Here is a 21,931-nt window from a genome sequence, read left to right as displayed (position 1 = left end):
GGATTTGGCTCATCCAGGGCACTTTGCTACTCTCCTCCCCATAATACGAATAGTTCCAATGCCAGGAAGAATAAACAAGCAGCTTGATTATTCATTATTCTAACACTAGAGGCGACTTTTTTTCACTCACATAGGCAGACTTCAGCTTGATTTTTATAACTTACATTTGCTCTAAAGCCTCTGGGATCATTTGGCTACAGTTCTCATCAGCAAGCTGAAAAAACATCAGAGCAAGGGAAGCACACTATGGACGGCTAATGTGCCAGTGACATTTCGCAAGTGACTCTTTATCCTAAAAACAAGTTTCATGTATTAAATCTAGACAACATCAGTGCTGGGCAGACAGACCCAACAGCATGTCCCCGTCCAGTTACTGGCATGGGGAATATAATCTGGATGCAGTAAGGTTAGGCAAAGTTAGTGAACAGAAATCTTCTAAGGAAATCATGGAAGATCCCATAGAGATAAGATTTTAACTGAAGTTGAAAGATTCACTTCAGACATAGCCAACTAATTACAGATTATTTGTGTCACTTACAGCAACAACATGAATAAAATAATGGTAGGTAACACTAGTAAGAGGTTACGATGGGCCCTACACTCCTTTCTAAGAGCGACACAGAGATTAACACATTTCATCCTTACAACCTTCATCCAAGGTAGTTGTTCTTGTTATGCCCATTTTACAGATGAGGAAATTGAACACAACAAGGTTCAATGGTTTTCAAAGGTCACGTTGCTGTAAGTGTAGAGTCAGTATTGAACCCAGGCAGTCTGGTGACTTGCTGATGTTACTTACAGATGTAGTACAAGAGTAATTACTCTTGTACTACATCTGTAAGTAACATCAGCAAGTAAATGCACTCATTTTCCAGCTAGACATAGGTCACTCTGATTCCTAACCGTCCCCCTGATCTACTGATCCAGTGTCCTTCTTTCACTCCCTAACAGCTCTAAAGGTTTGACCTTCTGAACTGGCTTTGCCCAGTCTCTGGTGCCATGCCTACAGTAGGCATTGCTCTGGTCACTGTGAAGTCATTACTGTGGTGACAACCCGGGTTCTCTGGGATTTACTAATATCCTTTTAGCTGGTTCAGAATCTCTGTTTCTTCTCCCTGGACTTCTGATGCTTGATACTTTTGGTTCCTTTCTCATAATTGATTCTTTCCCATATGCTCCATGACATCTTTTATATGCTCTGACATCTTTTCTTCTGCTCTTACTTCTCCTCTTTGATTATTTTTCTCAAAGCAAGGTACAGTGTGGAGGGACCAAAGGGCGTTTCTATCAGTGACATATAATGCAATCCTCTAGAAAGTAAGTCCCTCTCCTCCGGCACTTTCTGCAAGAAGGAAGCAGTTGCCTACTCCATGTGAAAGCATCTTTGGTCATAGGAATCAAAATGGTGGGGAGTAGTCACCAGAGGGATAACTTTCTCTCCATGCTATAAGTCCATTGGCTATACCAAAGAACAGTTTCATAAAAGTAAGCGAGTACACCTCTCATCTGCAATGCTGGAATAAACAAACAGATTCAAAAAAAAGTAGAAAGAGTTTGAAAAACCACTGGACCATAGGCACATTTATTCTGTTTCAAGACTTCTGAAGAAGGAGCACTACTGTCTGTTCCTTAAAGATTCTTTTCCATAAAAATCATCTTCCTTTCAATAAACTTTTCCTTCATTTAACCTAAGTACCTCATACTGCATTTAAATCCTTTTACTCCCATTCCTCCCGCAATAGAGATTGAGAGCTAATTAATGTCATCTGTCTACTGGATTCAAAGACTAGTGTTAGAATAACCCTTAGCGTTCTGTTCCTCAAACTGAACAATCCCATATCTCATCATCTGGTCTCCCAGGTTTGGCTTCCCAGCCCTTTATCCAGCTGAGGACACTGAGTGCAGTGGGAGAATGGGTTCCTAGTGATAACAGCCTGTGCACCTAGTCATGTAGTACAGGATTAGAATACTTCTGTCGGAACTGCACTTTATGCTTCCCAAGTATTTCCTTTGGCATTATAACATTGGATACTGCTTGCTTTGGAACTGCGGGGCTACATGACTAACTCATGCATATCTCTTGCTCTCCCCCAGGCTGGCTGAGCCCTTTCTCAGCTCTGTATGGTAGGAGTACAGCCATTCTTCCTTGTATGTTTGCTTGTCTACCTTGTCTCCCTGCCTAATCACTGTGGTCCAGGTCCTATTGGGCTCATCCTATGCATTGCTTATCATTTTTCTCACTTGCTTCTGCTTTTTTTTTTTTTTTTTTAAGATTTTATTTATTTGCGAGAGAGACAATGAGAGACAGAGAGCATGAGAGGGAGGAGGGTCAGAGGGAGAAGCAGACTCCCTGCTGAGCAGGGAGCCTGATGTGGGACTCGATCCCGGGACTCCAGGATCATGTCCTGAGCCGAAGGCAGTCACTTAACCAACTGAGCCACCCAGGTGCCCCTCACTTGCTTCTGCTTAAATGAAAGGTCCTCACAGTTTAAGTGCCAACAATAGCATATGGTGGCTTTCTACTCATGTTATCTACATTTTATTCCTTTTTTTTTGTCTCTCTCTCTCTCTCTACTCAGATGTTGGATTTGAGATTCCAAACTTATTTGTGGTGGGTTATGCCTTAGATTACAATGAATACTTCAGAGATCTGAACGTAAGTCATGCATGCAAATCCCTAGCCTCCTTTCACAAGAACTTAACAGCTATATGAATTTAACAAATTATTGAAATAGTAGTCATGATGGCTGCCACTTACTGAATATCTCCTGTGTCAGGAATATTCTGGGCACTTTGCATTCATAATCCCAGTTACAGTTGCATGCAGTTCATAACTATTCCCTTTTTGGAGAAATAGTTTCAACATATATACATGGACTTCCAGTGTAGACCCCCCAGCTGTGTGACCCTGACCAATGTTGAATGATTTAGAGGTAGACATCTTACCCGAAGTGGACCAATCATGTGTGTGTGTGTCTCTCTCTCCTAAGAATTAGAAACTTAAACCAAAAGTCACAGAAATCAAGAGGTTTTGGTCTTAAGCCACTGAATGGCAGGGCCCCAGAGAGAGTATCCACAAGCACCATGGGCTAAAGTCAGGAGCTACCCCATTCCAGCCTTCCAGTTGCTTCATTGTGTAGCTCTTCCTTGGATTCTGTGAGCCACCTCATTAGCCTTGGTAGGCTATATTAGCCTATATTAACCTGACTCCACTTCTGTGCCTTGCAATCAAAATATTCCCGACACATTTCTTGCTACCCAAAAAGGATCGATTAAGTCAATGTTGTGTTTACCATGGCTATTTCTCCATTCTCCCTAGAGGTGATAATGTTACCAAGTGGAGACTTCTATCTCCACCATGGCTGACCATACCCTCCTTCAGCCTTTCTGGTTGTTCCAGACCTAGGGAGCCAGATTTGGAATAGGGCTCAAAACTAGAACAATGAAGAAACTTTTTCAAGCATTCAATTGGGTGTCTTTAGATTTTATATACATGCACACACATAAATGCACACACATATATTTGAATGAACAATAACCAATTATAAGATGACATTCTATTATTACTGCATTACATTTTCTGCACCCCTCCTATTTGGTTAAGAAACCGATTTATTTAAATCCTTTATTGTTTCAGCACATATGTGTGATCAATGAACATGGCAAAGAAAAGTATCGAGTCTAAAGGAGTAAATTCTCACCAACGAATCTCCAGATAACATCATACTTACGACTATAGTCGGAAAGCCAGCATGTAAAGTTTGTCTCCCCAGGCATCTTCACTCAGCAGGAGATAAAAGAAAAAAAAATGTTTTAATGAGAGAGCTTTCTTTTCTGAGGTTATAACATAAAGAGTACCAAAGGTTCTTAAGGAAAATAAAGCAGTGTTTTTATTTGACTTGTTCCAAATTAAATACTCCGCCTTGTGACTCATGCTTTCTATCTACCTTTACACTCCAGAACTGCACCTTCTTTTATTCCGATACAGTTATTATGCTTGATGACTATACCCCCACCTAGTTACTCAAATATTTTTCACTCAACTTTTTTTTTTTTTTTAAATATTCCATTTTGGTAATATTTTGCAATCTGGAGAAACTGGAAGCCTTTTCAGTTAAGCTCTGAACGCAAATCCTGGGAATGCAACTAGATTCCCATACTCAAAAAGGAGGGAAAGGACAATTTAATATAAATTTCTGTTTGTGCATTTCTGGCAGGCCATTACTATTTGCTTTGACAAAGCCTTTTTGAACTGTAGCATATAATGAATCTTAATGATGTTATGAAATGAGCCTTTGCTCAGTGCTGTTGATCGGAGCTTCCGGTATGTGATAACGGTATGTCATGTATGCATGGATGTACTCAACTGTGTTTAATACTCTGAATTTTAATTAGAAAAAGTACAATGGCAGCAAGGCCCTCGTTTCTAAGCTACATCTTTTTATTCGTGTGGGACATGAGCAAATGGCAGAATTCGTGGGGCGGGGGGTTCAATTCAAAACTAAGCAAGTATGACTTTTTCCTCTTATTTACATCAAAGGACAAGACACTATTATATATTATCATCAACACGAACACAGAGGTTGAATTATTTTTTTGAGTGTCTTAGAATCTGACAGCTGACAGCCCAAGGCACCACAGAAAACCAGCACACTTAAGAAAGTTGTTTTCTGAATAACATTTTTCCATTTCCACTGTTTTATGAGATGTTTTCTAATTTATGGGGATTTTAATTGAAAATGAACTCGAGTGCCAATAGAACTGTTTTTTTCTCACTTCCTAAAAGGAAAAAATGCAAAATAAATAGCTAAGCAGCCTTTGTTTGGTTCTGAACCATTTGTGACGTATTATTATCAGGTTCTAGCTTCCTTTAAACTAATAAAGAATAAAAAACCTTGTTACGTTTCATAACTGCTTACTGTTTTTCTTCTGCCTTCATATTTTTTATATACTTTCAGTCCTTAAAATGTGTGTGAGCCAGTAGCTTAAATATACTACTGCATGTATCTTTCCTGGGGCTTTATTTTTGTTAACCTGGAAAAAATCCAATATATGCGCTAGTATAAGCAAACAATTAAGCCAGACTTGATCTACTGCTTTTCTTTTTTTCTCTCCTTGTAAGACAAAGAATTTTAGTTGTAAAAGATTTTCCTGACTATCTTTGTTCCAGGCAGAGAAGAAAATAAACCACACCCAGAAAGTAAGAAACCAGCCAAGGGAATTCCTTTTAGCTTTGTTCCATAGAAGAATCAGTATCCAAGTTAGAGATTGATAATTCTAATTGGCCAGTTTCTTGATTCATCAAATTCGTGTTCTAAATACAATTTCCACTATGCCACCTTTATATGAGGGACCTAGAAAAACCCAGATACATTTGATTATAAATATAAAATTATCCATAATCTTTATTAAAATATTTTCTTTAGAATGTTGAATTTTAACAAACATCAGTGTAATTTTTGAGGACTGTATGTTTATTTGAATTAGGAAGGAAGTTGATCTACTTCACAAGATTTTGAGGAGGACTTGTGCTAGCTAATGCTGAAAAAGAAAAATCCATTAAATACACAAGAAGTTTAATCATTCCTGCAATTTTTTTCCTATCACACAATATTTTGACAGTGATATCCAAGAATGTCATCTTGGGAAAAATAGTATTTCCTCTTCTCTTGCGAAACTCGAATCTATTTAATACCACTGAGTTTTTTCAATCCAGACCAAAAATGTGAAAACTCATAACCAGATTAGCAACCGATGCATTTATTAATTTGGTGTTCCAAAGCTGATTGGTAGGGGAAGGGGGAGACAAGTGTGTGATATGTTTTATTTGGATTCAGTAACAATAATTAGTAATACTTTTACTACAGTAATACAATAACATAATCAGTAATACTTTGGATATTCCAAACAAATTAGAATCCTTCATTATAAATTGGTTCTTACTTACTAGATTGGAATGTATCCAATATTGAACCATGCACTCCCAATGTGAACTGCAAATAGTCAAATCTTGATGCACCTTGTTTAACCTTTGGATGTCTTTGGATATAACATGGTTTACCATGTTTCAGCCCTGCTGAGACTATTTAAAAAACAAAACAAAACACAGCTTTCAGAGCACAAGCAGGTATTTTTTTCAGCCTCCCATGGGATGAACTTGTGTTTTCCCAGTGGAGAGAGAAGGTGACCTATCCCACTTCTAGAGAACTGGTATCATGGAAATATTTCCTCACTTTTGTAATAGAGGTAGTATGTTCTAGGAAATCGAAACACTAAATCACACTCCCCACCCAGATGTCTGGCTAATCTGGGCAAAAATAGCGTTTGGGAGTTGTCATTATTTGCTATCACAAAGTTCCTTTGGGATCCCTAGATGACACTTGAAGGCTGGTGGACAGGCTAGTTTCAGGAGGGGAGCGAAGGGGTTGTGGAAGGGAAGTTTGTGCGTTGATGCTGGGGTGCATGTGGAGGAGGGACAGAAGGTGTATGTGGAGAAGGCTGCTTTGTTTCTTGGCCAAACCATACCCCAGGATTGGTTCTGAACCCCGTGGAGAGAAGGAGACAAAGACCCTGACTGAAAGAGCTATTTTCATGGTAGCCTTTGGGCCACACACTAGGATAGACAAGCCTTTCACATTTCACTGAGGGTCATGCATAGTCCATTCCAAAAAAAAAAAAAAAATGTTTTTGCCATGTCTCAGTCCAAAGGACCCCCTTTTCTGACTTTTTCAGGGTGGGCTTTGCTCAGAGATAAGTAGGAGAGACCGAGAAGACAGAGTGGGATACTGAAGTCCTGCATTTTCTAAGTGGGAGAAATAAGCCTGAACTAATGTTACTATGACTTTGTTTGTATCCAGAGCCTAATGCGTGTTGACTAGTGAATAAGCTTCGAATGAGGATGGTGAGTGTAGACGACTCACTCAAGAAACCTGGCTGTGAAGACCAGAGACACATAACCATAGCTAGAGGGGGAAAGACTTGTACATTTTTATTTACTGTGGAAAACAAAAAACAAGTGAACAAAACAGTAGAAACAGCGTATTCATTATCGATTGCTCTGTAACAAACCATTCCCAAAACTGAGTAGCTTAAGTGAACAATAATTATTATTTCTCAGGGCTTATGAGAGTTAGGAATATGGAGCAGGCACTATGGGGATGGTTTGTTTCTGTTTCATGATGTCTTTTGCTTCAGCTGGAAGATTCAAAGGCCAAGGGCTACAACCAAGTGACGATAAATGGTCCAGTGTGGCAGCCATTAGCCACATGTACTTGTTTAAATTTAAATTAACTAAAATGAAATAAAATTTAAAATCCACTTCCTTGTTCGCATTTGCCACATTACCACTGCTCAACAGCCTCATAAGGGAGTAAGTTACCGTATTAGCACAAACTTAGAAAATTTCCCCAATCACAGAAAGTTCTATGGGTAGCTCTGATCTGAAGGTTTCCCTGGTGGTTGATATATTGGCTGCTCGCTGGAACCTTAGCTGAGCCTGTCAGTTGGAATTCTGTGTGGTGTCTCCATGCGGTTCGAACTTCCTCACAATATGGCAGCTGGGTTCCAAAGGCAAGTGCGAACAGAGACAGAGACAGAAGCAGGCGAAAGCCATACTGCCTCCTATATGACAGGCTCACTTCCCCCACATTCTGTTAGTCAAAGCAGTTACAAAGACTTGTCTGACATTAAGGGGAGAGAACATAGACGGCCACCGCTTGATGGAAGAACATTGTAAGACAATTGAGTGGGGTAGGATGTATATGTCTCTGGCCATTGTCAGAAAGCTGGAGATGAAATCTGGCACAGACAGGTTATTCCCCTGCACATTTTCCACTAATGAGATTAGTGAAGAAGCCGATTATGCAGTGGTCATAATGCATAATTGAAAACACACCTGCTTGCCTAGATTTTTAAGAATGACAGAATACTGGGGCACCTGGGTGGTTCAGTCGGTTAAGCGTCTGACTCTTGATTTTGGCTCGGGCCATGATCTCAGGGTTGTGAGATCAAGCCCCCCCCATCGTGGAGCCTGCTTAAGATTCTCTCTCTTCCTCACCCCCGGCTGCTCCCCCACCTCAAAAAAAAAGACTACTACTACCTAGCCACATGGGGAAATATGAAACGATAAAAAGAACACCAGAGTAGCCCACCCCCCTTGATTATAAAGGTAGAAATACATGTTTTCCCACTGATAGTGTTTGGACCAGATTAAGAAGACTTTGAAAGAGTGGTTTTATTTCTTTTATTATTAAGGTGCTTAAATTTGAAATATAAAAACCATAGTAAAATAGTTTTTGCTTGCCAAGTATTCTGTAAATGTAAATTCATGCTGAAACTTTAGGAGTAGTTCCATTTTTATAGGAAGAAATTGCCATATAATTTGGCCAAGAAACTAATCCAGAATGGGACTTCCTATATATATTTATATAACATTATGCTGGAAATAGTACTCACCAAATCAATTAAAAACAACAAATCACTGAGTACTAACCAACAGGGCTTTACGATGAAAACTGCTCTGTCCGATTTATCTAATCTCCTAATATTGAATGACAGAGCTGGTTGACTGGAAAAAGGAAGTACTGTAATTTGTCTTATCTTTATTTGAACAACGCTTTTGGTTGAGCCGTGTGAAGAATATTCATCAATAGCCTGGGAAAATGACTTACACTACCTAGCTACTGGGTGACTGCGCGAATCTTTACAGTTGTATTTAAAAGAGCTCTAACGTGAGCATAACAAAACACATTGTGAAAGACTGGAGCCCAGACATTGAGTGTGTTGACATTTCACAAAAGATCTGCCTGCAACTACTGTGTATCGTGCGCTATACAAAAACTTGACGATAACCCAATTTAGTATTTAGCATGAAACCCAGAGGTAGGAACTGCCATCTCCATTTTAGAGATAAGGAAATGAGTACTAAAGAGATTAAATCACTTACCCAGGGTCACAGAACTGTGTTCAAAACAAGAAATTGAACCCGTGTTATTAGACTGCTGAGTCAGTACTCAGTACACAGGGCCAAGTTCATGGACCGTGTAGAAAGTGCGTCCATAGACTTGCAGGTGACAATCTGAAGAAAGAATGGTGTGGTATAATAAGAAATATGTTTGGTCGTTGTCCCTGGTTCCTGGCACAGAGCTCCTAAAACCCTTGGAATTTCCAAAGTAGGGATAGGATCTTTTGTTACTCTTAACAAACCCCTTTTATCATACCCGAGTTTATGCTAAAGAGGTGACTTAGAGTGGGACCCCTCTAGATAGCCTCGGGATGGGGCTGGTCACCAGAAAGACCAGTGACTGGAAGGTTGGAACTTCCAGCCCTGCGCACGGACCTCTGGGTAATTATGCAACTGGCTCTCATTCGCTACAATTTTTATGCATCTACATTCAAATATGAAAGAGTCCAATAATTTTCTTCTATTATTTTTTATGTGGTTTTGGAATCAGGATTATTTTAGCTTCAAAAAGTGACATCAACTTTTACTTTTCTTCCATTTTCTCAAACAACTTGCGTAAGATAGGAGTTCTCTGTATATTGACATTGTTAGGACTTAAAAATTCTCAATGTGTATATAGACATTTCTTCTTTTTATTCCATATTTTACTTGCTTCTAATACTTTTCTTCCCCCCGCCCCAAAGAAACCACTTTAACTTTGTTCATGTTCTTCTAGTGGATTTTCTTTTCCAGGCTGGCGTACCCATCTTCCAGATTCCATTGAGTATTGGCTGCTACAGTCCCCCGTCGCCCCTTCCCTGCTTCTTGGAGGTCTACACCCTCCCCAAGGTAATCACAGCCAATGACTTGCAGACATGTGAGCACCACTAAAGCCCAAGTGGGACTCTCTGGTGTGATTCATGCTCTAGAACTCCCTGGGGGATCAGGCTGAAGTTCTGCACATCCTTGCTTAGCCTCTTCTGTCCCCGCCTGCTTTCTTGCTTTCTTCAGTCTCTTCCTCCTCAGAGCACTCCCTCAAGACAACACCGAAGAATGTGCGTGCCTGAACAGTTTTCTCCAGCTCTGCTTCTGGGAGGGCAAAGTGCAACCCACGGGTTAAATTCAGCCTGCAGCCTGTTTTGATATGGCCTGCAAGCTAACACTTAAGCTAAGTGTTTTTTCATTTGTATGGGATTGTAAAAAAAAGAAAGAGAGAGAGAGGGGGAGAAAGGAAGGAAGGAAGGAAAGGGAAGGAAGAAAAAGAAAAAAAAAAACAATAAACATCCTATGTGACCTACCAAACCAAAAATATTTACTAGCTAGCCTTTCACAGAAAAAGTTTGCAGACCTCTATTCTAGGAAATCTGACTTAAGATACTTCCCTATTCTTTTATGTTCTACTTCATTTATTTCTGGTCTTAGATTACTCTATTGTTCAAAAAAAAAAAGAGAACAACTATTTAAGCTGAATTATTAGTGGTTTTTTTTTGGTTTCTAACTTTTTGCTTTCTGATAAAGATCTTTAAAGTCAGATTTCTCTCAGTATATTTATTGTAAATACTGGTATATTAGGACTTAATTTCCACCATTTTAGATCATATTTCTCATTTATAGTACTTTTTATTTCTTTTTTCTCTTTTTCTTAGATTTCTTGATTTTCAAGAAAGATTTATTTCTTATGCTGGTTTGAAAGTTATATCTTCAATTTTTGTTCTCATGGTCATTGGCCTTAGGTTACTAAGACCCATGCTCATGTCCAAGATTTTTAAAATCTTAATATCTATTTTCCCTCAATATGATAAGTACTATCTCCTGTCTAGAAGTTAAGTTCTAAGGTACTGTGTATGTCCTTTCTTTTATTCTTTAGTTCTAGCTATTTTATCATCTTTTTTTTTTTTAAGGATTTTATTTATTTACTTGAGAGAGAGAGAGAGAGAGAGACAGCAGGAGCAGGGGCAGAGGGAGAGGGAGAAGCAGACTCCCTGTTGAGCAGGGAGCCGACACGTCACTCGATCCCAGGACCCTGGGATCATGACCTGAGCCGAAGGTAGATGCTTTTAACCGACTGAGCCACCCAGGTGCCCCTAGCTATCTTATCTTCTTAAGACAACATAAATTTTGCCAAGGTGTTTGACCACCTTTATTGGCTCTGTCTCCTATACATCCTGACCTTGTCTCTCTTCCTATTTAAATACTACTTTCAAGCAAGTTTCCAATGTGTGTTTATGATAAACCTTCTAAGCCTTCATATGTATGTGAATGTTTCTTTATTGTGTTCTCATATTTGAATGAAAAATTGGCTGGATATAAAATTCTAGGTTTCAAATTATTTCCTTTCAAGACTAATTTACATTATTTGTTGATCTTCTTACATCCTCTATTGCTCTTGGGAGCAATCTGATCATTGTTTCTTTGAAGAGAATCTGCTTTCGCTCTCTGCACGTTTTAAGAAATTTGTTGCTTTCTCTCCTTTTGGGCACTGAACGTTATAATCTGAAGCCTTTCTTCTCTTCGTTTAGTTGTGAGAAATTCCTTGCCTTTATTTCTTCCACTATTTCCTCCATCTCTTAGTTTTGAGAAATTCCTTGCCTTTATTTCTTCCACTATTTCCTCCTTTTCTTTTTTTCTCTCCCGGAGGTTTTATGATTCAGACATAAGCACTTTCCCCTCAATCTTAGCCTCTCCTTGACTTTTCTATCTTAACTCCATTCTTTCCTGCCACATTCCGGGAAAGTTGCTCAATAGGATCTTGCAACTCACTAATGCATGTGTCAGTCATAACCATCTGGCTGTCTTTCTCATTTATTGTGTTTTTTATTATAACTATTATATTTTTCCTATCTAATATTTTTACTTGGTCTTTACTAATGGCTTCTTGTTATTGATTATCTTCCCCCACCTCCTAGAGCAAATTTTTCATATTTATTTTAAAATTCAGGTGTGTTTAGCTCAGTAATTCTCCTTCAGATGGTAAATGTTCCACATAGTTTTTCCTGTACAATCACTGTATCCTTTGCATATCTAGTTATTTTGACTTGTGAGTTCACCTCTCCCTGGATGGATCAGCTACTTCGGCTGATAAAGTGTACTGCAGAAGGTCAAAGCCTAGTCTGTGCTCAACCAAGTGTGTTGAAGGTAAGGGGAAAAGATGATCCCAGATACCACAAAACCACTGTTGCTATTTGCCGCCATTCCTGCAGACATGCCCTTGCTTTCGCAGGAGCTTTCCATTTAAACCCTTAGAGGCAGCGCTGGGAGAAAGCAAGTTCCTTTGGTTACAACCACCAGTCCTAGGGGTTTACAGGGAAAATTTCCCTCACTTCCCAGAGTGAATGCATGAGTCTGGCAGCTCAACCTATACTTGTTTTCATCAATTCCCCAATACTGTGGCTTTCTGTGCTACCTAATATTACCCTCCTGGCCAATGAATTGGCTCTTGCTATTGTTCTGTGGTGAAGGCTCAGGACAATGGGGTTAAGGGAGGGAGGCAAAAACAAAAGCATCTTCCAACCACACTCTCTCTGCCACCTCCAGCCACTCCCCAGCCCCCACTCCACTTCTAGGCTTCAGTTACCCACCTCCCGATGCAGCAGTTGAAGGCAGCCTCCTGCTGTTCCACTTGAGGGCTGCTGTTGTTCATTGATGGAGCCCATCCTACTCTTCTCACTTCTGTAGCCTCTCTAGAGCTTTTCTGAGGGGAGGGATCCAGCAGTCCATGCTTGTTTATGTTTATCACCTTTTATTCCCTTAACAAGACTTATAAATTTACAGTTACATTATGTTCATTATAAAATATATACAAAAATAGACATTATGAAATAATGAATGAGATAAATTCAGTGTCTAGACTTGTGAAAATGTAGATAACCTGACTGACCTCCTTGCAGAAAACAATAAAAATTGCTGGATAAAATTTTTTTTTAAAGATTTTATTTATTTATTTGAGAGAGAGAATGAGAGACAGAGAGCATGAGAGGGAGGAGGGTCAGAGGGAGAAGCAGACTCCCCGCTGAGCAGGGAGCCTGATGCAGGGCTCCATCCTAGGACCCTGGGATCATGACCTGAGCCGAAGGCAGTTGCTTAACGACTGAGCCACCCAGGCGCCCCTACAATATTTTTTTTAAGGTCATTTTAAATGCATTCATGAACTGTCAAAAAAAAAAAAGTACAAATTGCTCAGAAGTTGAAACTTGAGTAAAAGCAGAAACCCAGACAAGGAAGTTTGCTAAAGCCAGCTTTCATCTTAAGACTGTGAAGGCCATGAGAATGAGCCTCAGACCTCCAACAACAGGGAGCCTGGGCTTCAGAGACTGGGGGCTTCAGCTTTACTCTGAAACCATCATTGCATTTGCCCTGCAGTCACTCTTCCCACACGCTCGCTGCTCCTGGTTGCTGACTGAGCACAGCAGGTATACTAAGCCAGGTCTGTTCCTAGAGAACATGGGGGTCCTTTGTCAGGCATCTTTGTCTCCAAGACTCCCTGATGGTCTTGCTGAAATTTCCTTAGAACTGTACAACAGTCTAAGATGCTTCTATCCTCTTTTTCCAGCTCCCTCCCCACTTTCTTTCGCAGGAATGTTCCACTGTAAATTTCTTGCACATTTAATCTCATCGTGGCATCTGCTTCTCAGAGGACCCAAGCTAACACAAGAGTATTCACCAAACTTCCTGCGCCTGAGATTTCATTTTTATTGCCTTGTAAGATGTAAGGAACAGGAGAGAAAGCCCAGGATTGGGGCCAGGTAGGCGTCTGATCACAGAAACACCTGCGGCAAAAGTGAGATTAAAAAACAACATGATAGCCTTAAACCTAACCACAACAATAATCACATTAAGTCGAAAGAGCCTAAAGAAGGGGTAGATAAACTTTTTTTCTGTCAGGGGCCAGATGGTAAATATTTTATTCTTGCTGGCTATATGGACTTGGGAGTAATAAGTCACCTCTGCTTTTGAATGCAAAAGCAACCATAAACAACATGTAAATGAATGATTGTGGCTGTGTTCCAAAAAAAAACTTCACTTGCAAAAATAGCATTTAGTCCAGGATGTGTAGTTCACCACCCCTTGGCCTAAACACCCCAATTAAAAGGAATAGATTGCCAAACTGGATAAAAATCCAAGGCCTAACTATCTATCAGAAACAAACTTTAAATATAAAGACACAGGTAGGTTCAGGGTAAAGTATGAACAAAGACACAACACACTGATACTAATCAAAAGAAAGATGGAATGACTATATTATTATTAAAGTAGACTTCAGAACAAAGAATATTATCAGAGATAATATTAAGAAATACATAAAAGATAAGAAATATATTTTATGATGACAAAGCAATTTATCAAGTGGGCATGACAAGCCTAAATGTTTATGCACATAATAACAGAACTTCAAAATACATAAATCAAAAACTGAAAACTGTGAGGAAAAGTAGACAAATCCACAATTATAGACAGTGGTTCTAGCACCCCTCTTTAAATAACTGATAGAACAATTAGGACTAAAATCAGTAAGGATATAGTAGAGTTGAATAGCACTGTTGATCAACTTGACCTGATTGTTATTTATAGAACATACCATCCAACAACAGAATACACATTCTTTTCAAGGGCAGGTAGACCATTTACCAAAATAGACCATATTTTATGACATAAAGTAAGTCACAAAAATTTTTAAAGGATTCAAGTTATATAAAATGTGTTCTCTGACTACAAGGGAATAAAAGTAGAAATCTTTAATAACAGAATGACCTATCTCTTGAAAAATCCCAAAATATTTAGAAGCTAACAGAAGTCTAAATAAACTCTGGGTCAAATAAGAGACCAAAGAAAAATAATAAAGTATTTTGAACAGAATGAAAATGAAAGCACAATATATCATGTTTGTGGGATGCAGCTACAGCAATGTTTAGGGAAATTTTATAGCACTAAACACATATATTAAAAATGGAGAATAGTTTTAAATCAATAATTTCATCTTTCACCTTTAGGAACTGGAAAAGGAAGATAAAATTAATTATAAACTACATAGAAGGAAGGAAATTATAAATGTCAAAGTTGAAATCTGTAATATAGAAAATTGAAAAACAATAGAAAAAAATCAATGGATTAAAAACTGGTTCTTTGAGAAGATAAATAAAATTGATAAACTCTAGCTACACTGACCAGAAAGAAAGAAAACATAAATTACCAATATCAGGAATGAGGAAACTGACATTACTACAGATTCTACAGATATCCAAAGGATAATAAGGAGATATTAACAACTTCCTATGCCTAGAAATAAAATAAGCTAGTAGAACTAATAAGTTTAATAAGGTTGTAGGTTACAAGATCAATATACAAAAATCAAATGTAAATACTAGTGACAACGATCAGAAATTGAAATTTAAAATATATCCTTTACAATATCAGTAAATATGAAATACTTAATGATAAATCTGAGAAAAGATATGACAGGCTTGTACACTAAAAACTACGAAAAGTGCTGAGAGAAATTTAAGAAGTTCTAAATTAATGGAGAGAAATATTTGTTGTGTTCTAGGCTCAGAAGATACAATACTGCTAATATGTTAGTTCTCCCTGAATTACTCTCTAAATTGAACACAGTTCCAAATGAAATCCCAGCAAGACTTTTTTTTTTTTGGCAACAATTTAAAAACTGAATCTAAAATTCATATCAAAATTCAAGGACCTAGAATAGCTAAAACAACTTTGAGAAAGAATAATGTTGTAGATTAAGACTATCTGAAATCAAGTTACTATAAATGTATGGTAATTAAAACAGTATAGTATTGGTATAAATATAGACAGATCAATAGAACACAGTAAAAAGTTTAGAAATAAACCTACCTATACATGGACAACTGAGTTTCAGCAGAGATGCCAAGGTAGTTCAGAGGGAAAAGTATAGCATTTGGTATTAAAATAATTGGATATTGCTTATACAAAAAAATATGAACTTTGATCTGTACTGCACATCATATAAATAATTAACTCAAAATTGATTATAGACCCATATATAAAAAACCAACTATAAAATCTAGATAAAACCTTTGTGACCTTGGTGTAGGCAAAGATGTATTTGATAAAACACCAAAAGTAAGATATATAAAAGAACAAATTAATAAATTGACTTTATCAAAATTATGAATTTCTAATCTTTGAAAGATATTGTTAGAGGAAGGAAAAGACAGGCCACAAACAGGCAGAAAATATTTACAAATCACTTATTGGATAAAGACTTGTATCTAAAATACGTAAAAACTCTCAAAACTGATTAATAGGAAAACAAACAACCCAATTTTCAAAATGGGCCAAGCATTTGAATAATTACTGCACCAAAGAAGATGTACACATGGCAAATAAGCACATGAAAAGATATCAACATCATTAGTCATTAGGGAAATGCAGATTAAAACCACAATGAGATAATACTACAGATCTATCAGTGTAGCTAAAATTCAAAAGACTTACCATACCAAGTATTGTCGTGCATTTGGAGAAATTGTTCTCATACACTGCAGGTGGGAATTTACAATGATACGACCACTTTGGACACCAGTTAGGTTGTTTCTTAAAAAGTTAAATATACACTTGCCGTATGATCCAGCTATTCCACTCCTAGGTATTTCCCAAGAGAAATGAAAGTGTATGTCTTGAAAAAGGCACACGAATGTTGATAGCAGCTTTATTCATAATAGGCCAAACTGGAAAAGTTTCAAATATCCATCAGTAGGTGAATAAAAGAATTGTGGTATATCCGTACAATTAAGATGCAACTCAGCAACAAAAGAGAATGAACTACTAAGAGACACTAAAGTATGGATGAATCTCACAATAATTATGCTAAGTGAAAAATGCCAGACCAAAAAAAAGAAAGAAAGAAAGGAAGGAAGGAGGGAAGGAAGGAAGGAAGGAAGGAGGAAAGAAGGAAGGAAGGAAGGAGGGAAGGAAGGAAGAAAAAAAATACTATGCGATTCTTTTACATCAAATTCTAGGAAATGCCAAGCAATGTATAATGACAGAAAGTAGATCAGTAGTTGTCTAGGGACGTGAGAAGAGAAGATTACAGAGGTATAGCAGGAAACTTTAATCAGTGTTGAATTATCTTGACTGCAGTGATGATTTCACACGTATATACACATGTTAACAACGAACAAATTGTATACTTTAAATATGGGCAATTTATTGCATATCAGTTATACTTTAATAAAGCTGATAGAGAAAATAATACCAGGTAATACAATCTCAAATCAATCCAATCAGAAATATATTATGTATGACATGCACACTATATTGTCGACCCTTTGATATTATAGGCTCAGGCCATTTTAAACACTGTACCTGCAATGTGACATCTGACATATGGGCCCACGTGAGGGCTCCCATGACAATCCATATGGTAAATGCTAGTAGGGTTTAGCTTCTTATATTTAGATTAAAAATGAGAAATAAATAGAAGTGTTAGTATTTCCTGCCCACGAATGAATCATGTGTGTCCATCTGGAGATATGAACATGCAAGTCGGCAGACATCTACATAAATGATGGGAAGAGCAAGAACGGAGTCGCCTCATCCTTGTCACCAGTGCCGACACAGCGGGTGCACAGAAGCAGTTGATAAATACCTGCTGATTGCATGAAGTGGGGCTGGTGGAGCTTTGTCCTGTTGACTGGAGGACTAATCTGACTTTGTCTAGAGTGCCAGCACCAGTTCTGGGAATAAGGGTAATGTAGAAGATAAAGAAAGAGCAAAAAATCGCAAAAAGGTGAGATTATGTTTCTAAAGACAGAATAAAGAAGCTTAGAGAAAAATCTCGGGCTAGGGTGGAGGTTTGGAGCTGTGTTCTGGAGGTGAAGGGCTAACCCCCCACTCATGAAAATCACATGCAAGTGATTCCCATCTCCACTGGGATCGAAGAAAAGACACAGCCCAATGTGGCACTTGAATGGATTCTGATATAAGGAGGGTATTTTTCTCAATTTTCTCTCTAGCGGATACTATAATACCTTTGACATTAAAAAAAAAAAAGATTTCTCTGAAATGTGCTTTTGGGGGTGCAGAGGGGGAAGTGAAAGGTCATAGAAGCGGTAGCTAGGACCTCTCAAAGTCCTTGCAACTAGATGACGCTATTAAGATTTTCTAAATGGGCAAGTGTAAAAGGTATTTAAATTTAAATCTCCTTTGGGTACAGAACCTATGTTTTCTCATTCTGTACCATTGTTTATTACACATACCGCAACATGCTTTAATTAAAAGAGCTGCTAAACTTTGCTTAGCTGTGGTTGCACCCTATGACTCATCAGCTTTTTCCTTTTTTTCTTTTTAAAATTCAATTCAACAACATCTGGTAGCTTATATAAGGAGAGAGGATGTTCTTTACAATCAGTGATTTTTCTGGACAACGTGTTTCTGCAATTGGCAGACTTCCATTTTTCTCTGAGTTGCTCTCTCCATGTAGTCTAACACTGGCATCTTAATTTTGTCCTAAAGATTAAAACATGCATGGGGCGCCTGAGTGGCTCAGTCCGTTAAGTGTCAGGTCATGATCTCGGGGTTCTGGGATTGAGCTGCTCCCCCCCCCCCCACTTAGGCTCCTTGCTCAGCATGGAGTCTGCTTGTCCCTCTTCTTCTGCCCCTCCCCCAGCTCGTGCTTTCTCTCTCTCTTTCTATCAAATAAATAAATAAAATCTTTTCAAAAAAACATGCAGGAATTTGATCCAATATTGCACAATAAATTCTTATAATGATTGGTTCTTAAATCCCTTCCATTCATTTGTTCTGAATTGGCCCAAACTTGAAAAAAAGAAAACTAGGGATAATTGTGAACAAATTAGAAGAAAACAAAAATACCAGTCTTAGACACTTAAACCAGGCCAAACAGTATTTCTTTTCAGGGATTTTATATTAAGAAATCCTTTTAGCCTCTTTGATAACCACTAAAAGAGAAGATAAAGATCGGAAATTGCAAAATGTATCCCTAGCTACACATTATTTTTTTCTATCCAGATGTTTTTAACATCCTTTTTGACTCACAGTCCTTGAGACTGAGATAAACTATGCGTGATATTCATGCTATTCAATGTTCTTGAAACATGTCCCTGGATTTTTAAATGTTCCTGCATTGGTCTAGTCTTTTTATTAATCTTTGAAATGGGAGTGGGGAACTAGGCTTGTTGTCTACAACAGGAATTACATTCACTTAAACAAGATCCTTTTGCAATTTTCTACTGCTGTTTCTTCACGAAAAGAAAAATGTTAGCTCAAGCCACTTATTCTCCATCTGTTTGCGTTTCCATTTTGCCAGGGGAAAAATGCCCCAGGAGTTAAAAAATACACGGTAATCAAATTGAACAGACGAAGAGGTAATTATTGACTCCAGATACTTAAGAGTTATCAAAATGAATTTTAGAAAAAAAATGTTGACACCCAATATAGGTTAATATTGATTATAGATAAGGTATTATTCAACAAGAGCTATTTTATGCTAATCTTTGCATGACACTATTCTAGCTTCCTAATAATTAGATAGTTCACTTGAATATTTGGTAGTTTGGATGATTTTAATAAATGTGATATTTCTCATTTCATTTTTAAGCTATGTTCCTGTTTTCACTAGAGACTAAATACTGTCATCAAGCCCAAGAAGAAAACAATTTGGTTTTAAATAATTTGGAAGAGAAATTAATACACACATTTGAATATACTTACAGCAGAATTCCTTGAGGTCTTGGCACAGTTTCAAGTGTTGCTGATGTTTCAAAGGGTCACAAGTATGCCCCCTCCCCTGTCTCCACCCTTAATGAGGCCTTAAATCCACTGATTCTTCTCTGAACAACATACCAGAGTAGCCAGGTCAAGAAATTACTATTTCCTTGCACATTCATGTTCATAGCAGCACTATTCACAATAGCCCAGGGGTAGAAGCAACTCAGTTGTACATTGGTGGATGAGTGGATAAAAATGTGGTCTGTACTAAGAGTGGAATATTATTCAGCCTTCAAAAGGAAGGAAACCCTGTTGCATGCTACATGGATGAATCTTGAGGACATTGTGCTAAGTAAAATAAACCAATCACAAAAAGACAAATACTGTTGACCCTTGAACAGCATGGGTTTGAACTCTGCGGGTCCACTTAGATGCGGATATTTTTCTATAAAAACAAGACAGTACTATAGATGCATTTTCTCTTCCTTCTGATTTTCTCAAGAACATTTTCTTTTCCCTGGCTTCCTTTATTGTAAGTGTACAGCATAGGATACATATAACATACAAAACGTGTGTTAATTCACAGTTTACGTAATCCGTTAAGTCTTCCTGTCAACGGGAGGCTAGTAGTAGTGACGTTTTGGAGGAACCCAAAGTTAGATGTAGAGTTTTGGCTGTGTGGGAGGTGGGTGCCTCCTACCCCCGTGTTGTTCAGGGTCAACTGTACTGTGTGATTCCATTTATAGGAGTTACCTACAGTAGTCAAGCCAGCAGCTGGGGAGAGTGGGTAATAGGGAGTCATTATTTAATGGGTATAGAGTTTCAGTTTTCAAACATGAAAAATGTTCTGGAGATGGAAGGTGATGACAATAGCACAGCAATATGAATGTACTTAACACCACTAAACTGTACATGCAAAATGATTAAGATGATAAATTTTATGTCCTGTGTTTTTTACCACAATAATGAATGAATGAATGAATAAGATATTACTCTTTCTTCAGAAAGCTTTTTAATTCCCAAAGTTTATTTTGCTTTAAAATTGCCCATTGTGGGGAGAGAAGAAAGGAAACCTGCTATCTATCTCAGAGTCTCCTAAAAATACCAGATGCACTTATTTCTTCTTCCCTTGCTCCAAAGATGTTAAATAATTCATCCCGCCAAAATCTGATGGGGCTTGAGAAGTTCCCAGATTTCAGGCAGGAGGATTTTTTAGAACTGAAATTTGAAAGGACCTGTGTTATTTTTTTTTTTTTTTAAGATTTTATTTATTTATGTGACAGAGAGAGACACAGCGAGAGAGGGAACACAAGCAGGGGGAGTGGGAGAGGGAGAAGCAGGCTTCCCGCTGAGCTGGGAGCCCGATGCGGGGCTCGATCCCAGGACCCTGGGATCATGACCTGAGCCGAAGGCAGCCGCTTAACGACTGAGCCACCCAGGCGCCCAGGACCTGTGTTATTTTAAGAGGCATTGAAACTTGCAATCAGTTCGTACCTTCCCTTCCCTAGAGAAGTCTTTATTCACACCAAAGGGCACAGGAGATTGGTTTTTAGGTAAGGAGAACAGGACCTGGAACGCAGGGAATGTGCATATGGTACAAATACCAGAGTATCTGCTAGTCTGTCTGCTTACCTCTTGTGCTCAGCCAACGCACTGTGGTCCATTTCTGTTGTGTGGGCGTGCAAGGCAGAGTCCAAGTGACTAAAATCTCGGTTTCAGATGCTCCTACGTGGCATTCAAATCATTGCCGGACCTGCGGCTCGTACACATAGACTCCAGGCAGCTGACTAAAGCCCTTTCTGCACTGAAGTCTGGAAGAACGTAAGAGGCAGGAAGGCTGAATGGGACCTTCGTGGAAGATTCTCTGCTCTCACTCCATTATCTACCCTTGTCCAAGATCTCTTTCCTAAGTCTAAGCTTCACTTTTGTGGGGAGGGGGATGGTTTCTCCACTTTCCAAATACACTATTTCACCTGGACATTAGTTCCTAGTTTCTCTGGGTTTGTGCAGACCTCCTCTTAGTGTTCCAAAAAAGAGACGCCTTCTTTTTGTTGTCGATGCAGACTCATTCATTCATTTAACAAATATTTATTATTTATTATATAGTAAGCATTTGTTCTTTACCATGCATGTTCTATTTAATATGGGCCTTTAATATCCTAGATTTGGGCCCTTTAAAAATCAGTGGGAAAAAAACAATCGGTGGAGTATCTTGAGAATGACTCTCTATGTTTAAAGAATGATCTTGACCACCAACACAATGCTAGATATCTATGAGGCATG

General features: G+C 38.3%; 1 protein-coding gene across 4 annotated transcripts in view; it reads left to right on the top strand.

The window, feature by feature from the left end:
- PRTFDC1 (phosphoribosyl transferase domain containing 1) overlaps positions 1 to 21,626 on the top strand; it is a 108,162-nt gene extending 86,536 nt beyond the window's left edge. For 2 of the 4 annotated variants that reach the window (XM_036072705.2, XM_078075254.1), the window contains 2 exons: positions 2,580 to 2,656; positions 3,638 to 4,911. In XM_036072705.2, coding sequence (XP_035928598.1) covers positions 2,580 to 2,656; positions 3,638 to 3,685 — 125 coding nt within the window. In that variant the 3' untranslated portion in view covers positions 3,686 to 4,911. Of the gene's footprint in view, positions 1 to 1,251; positions 1,366 to 2,579; positions 2,657 to 3,637; positions 4,912 to 21,367 lie in introns of those variants that run through there. The other 2 variants (XM_036072706.2, XM_036072707.2) reach the window with 2 other exon arrangements.
- The last annotated feature ends 305 nt before the right edge of the window (positions 21,627 to 21,931 follow it).

Source organism: Halichoerus grypus, chromosome 6, assembly GCF_964656455.1.
Source record: "Halichoerus grypus chromosome 6, mHalGry1.hap1.1, whole genome shotgun sequence".
Classification (NCBI taxonomy): domain Eukaryota; kingdom Metazoa; phylum Chordata; class Mammalia; order Carnivora; family Phocidae; genus Halichoerus; species Halichoerus grypus.
Note: the sequence above shows the minus strand (reverse complement) of the source record. Positions and strands in the feature narration are given on the sequence as shown.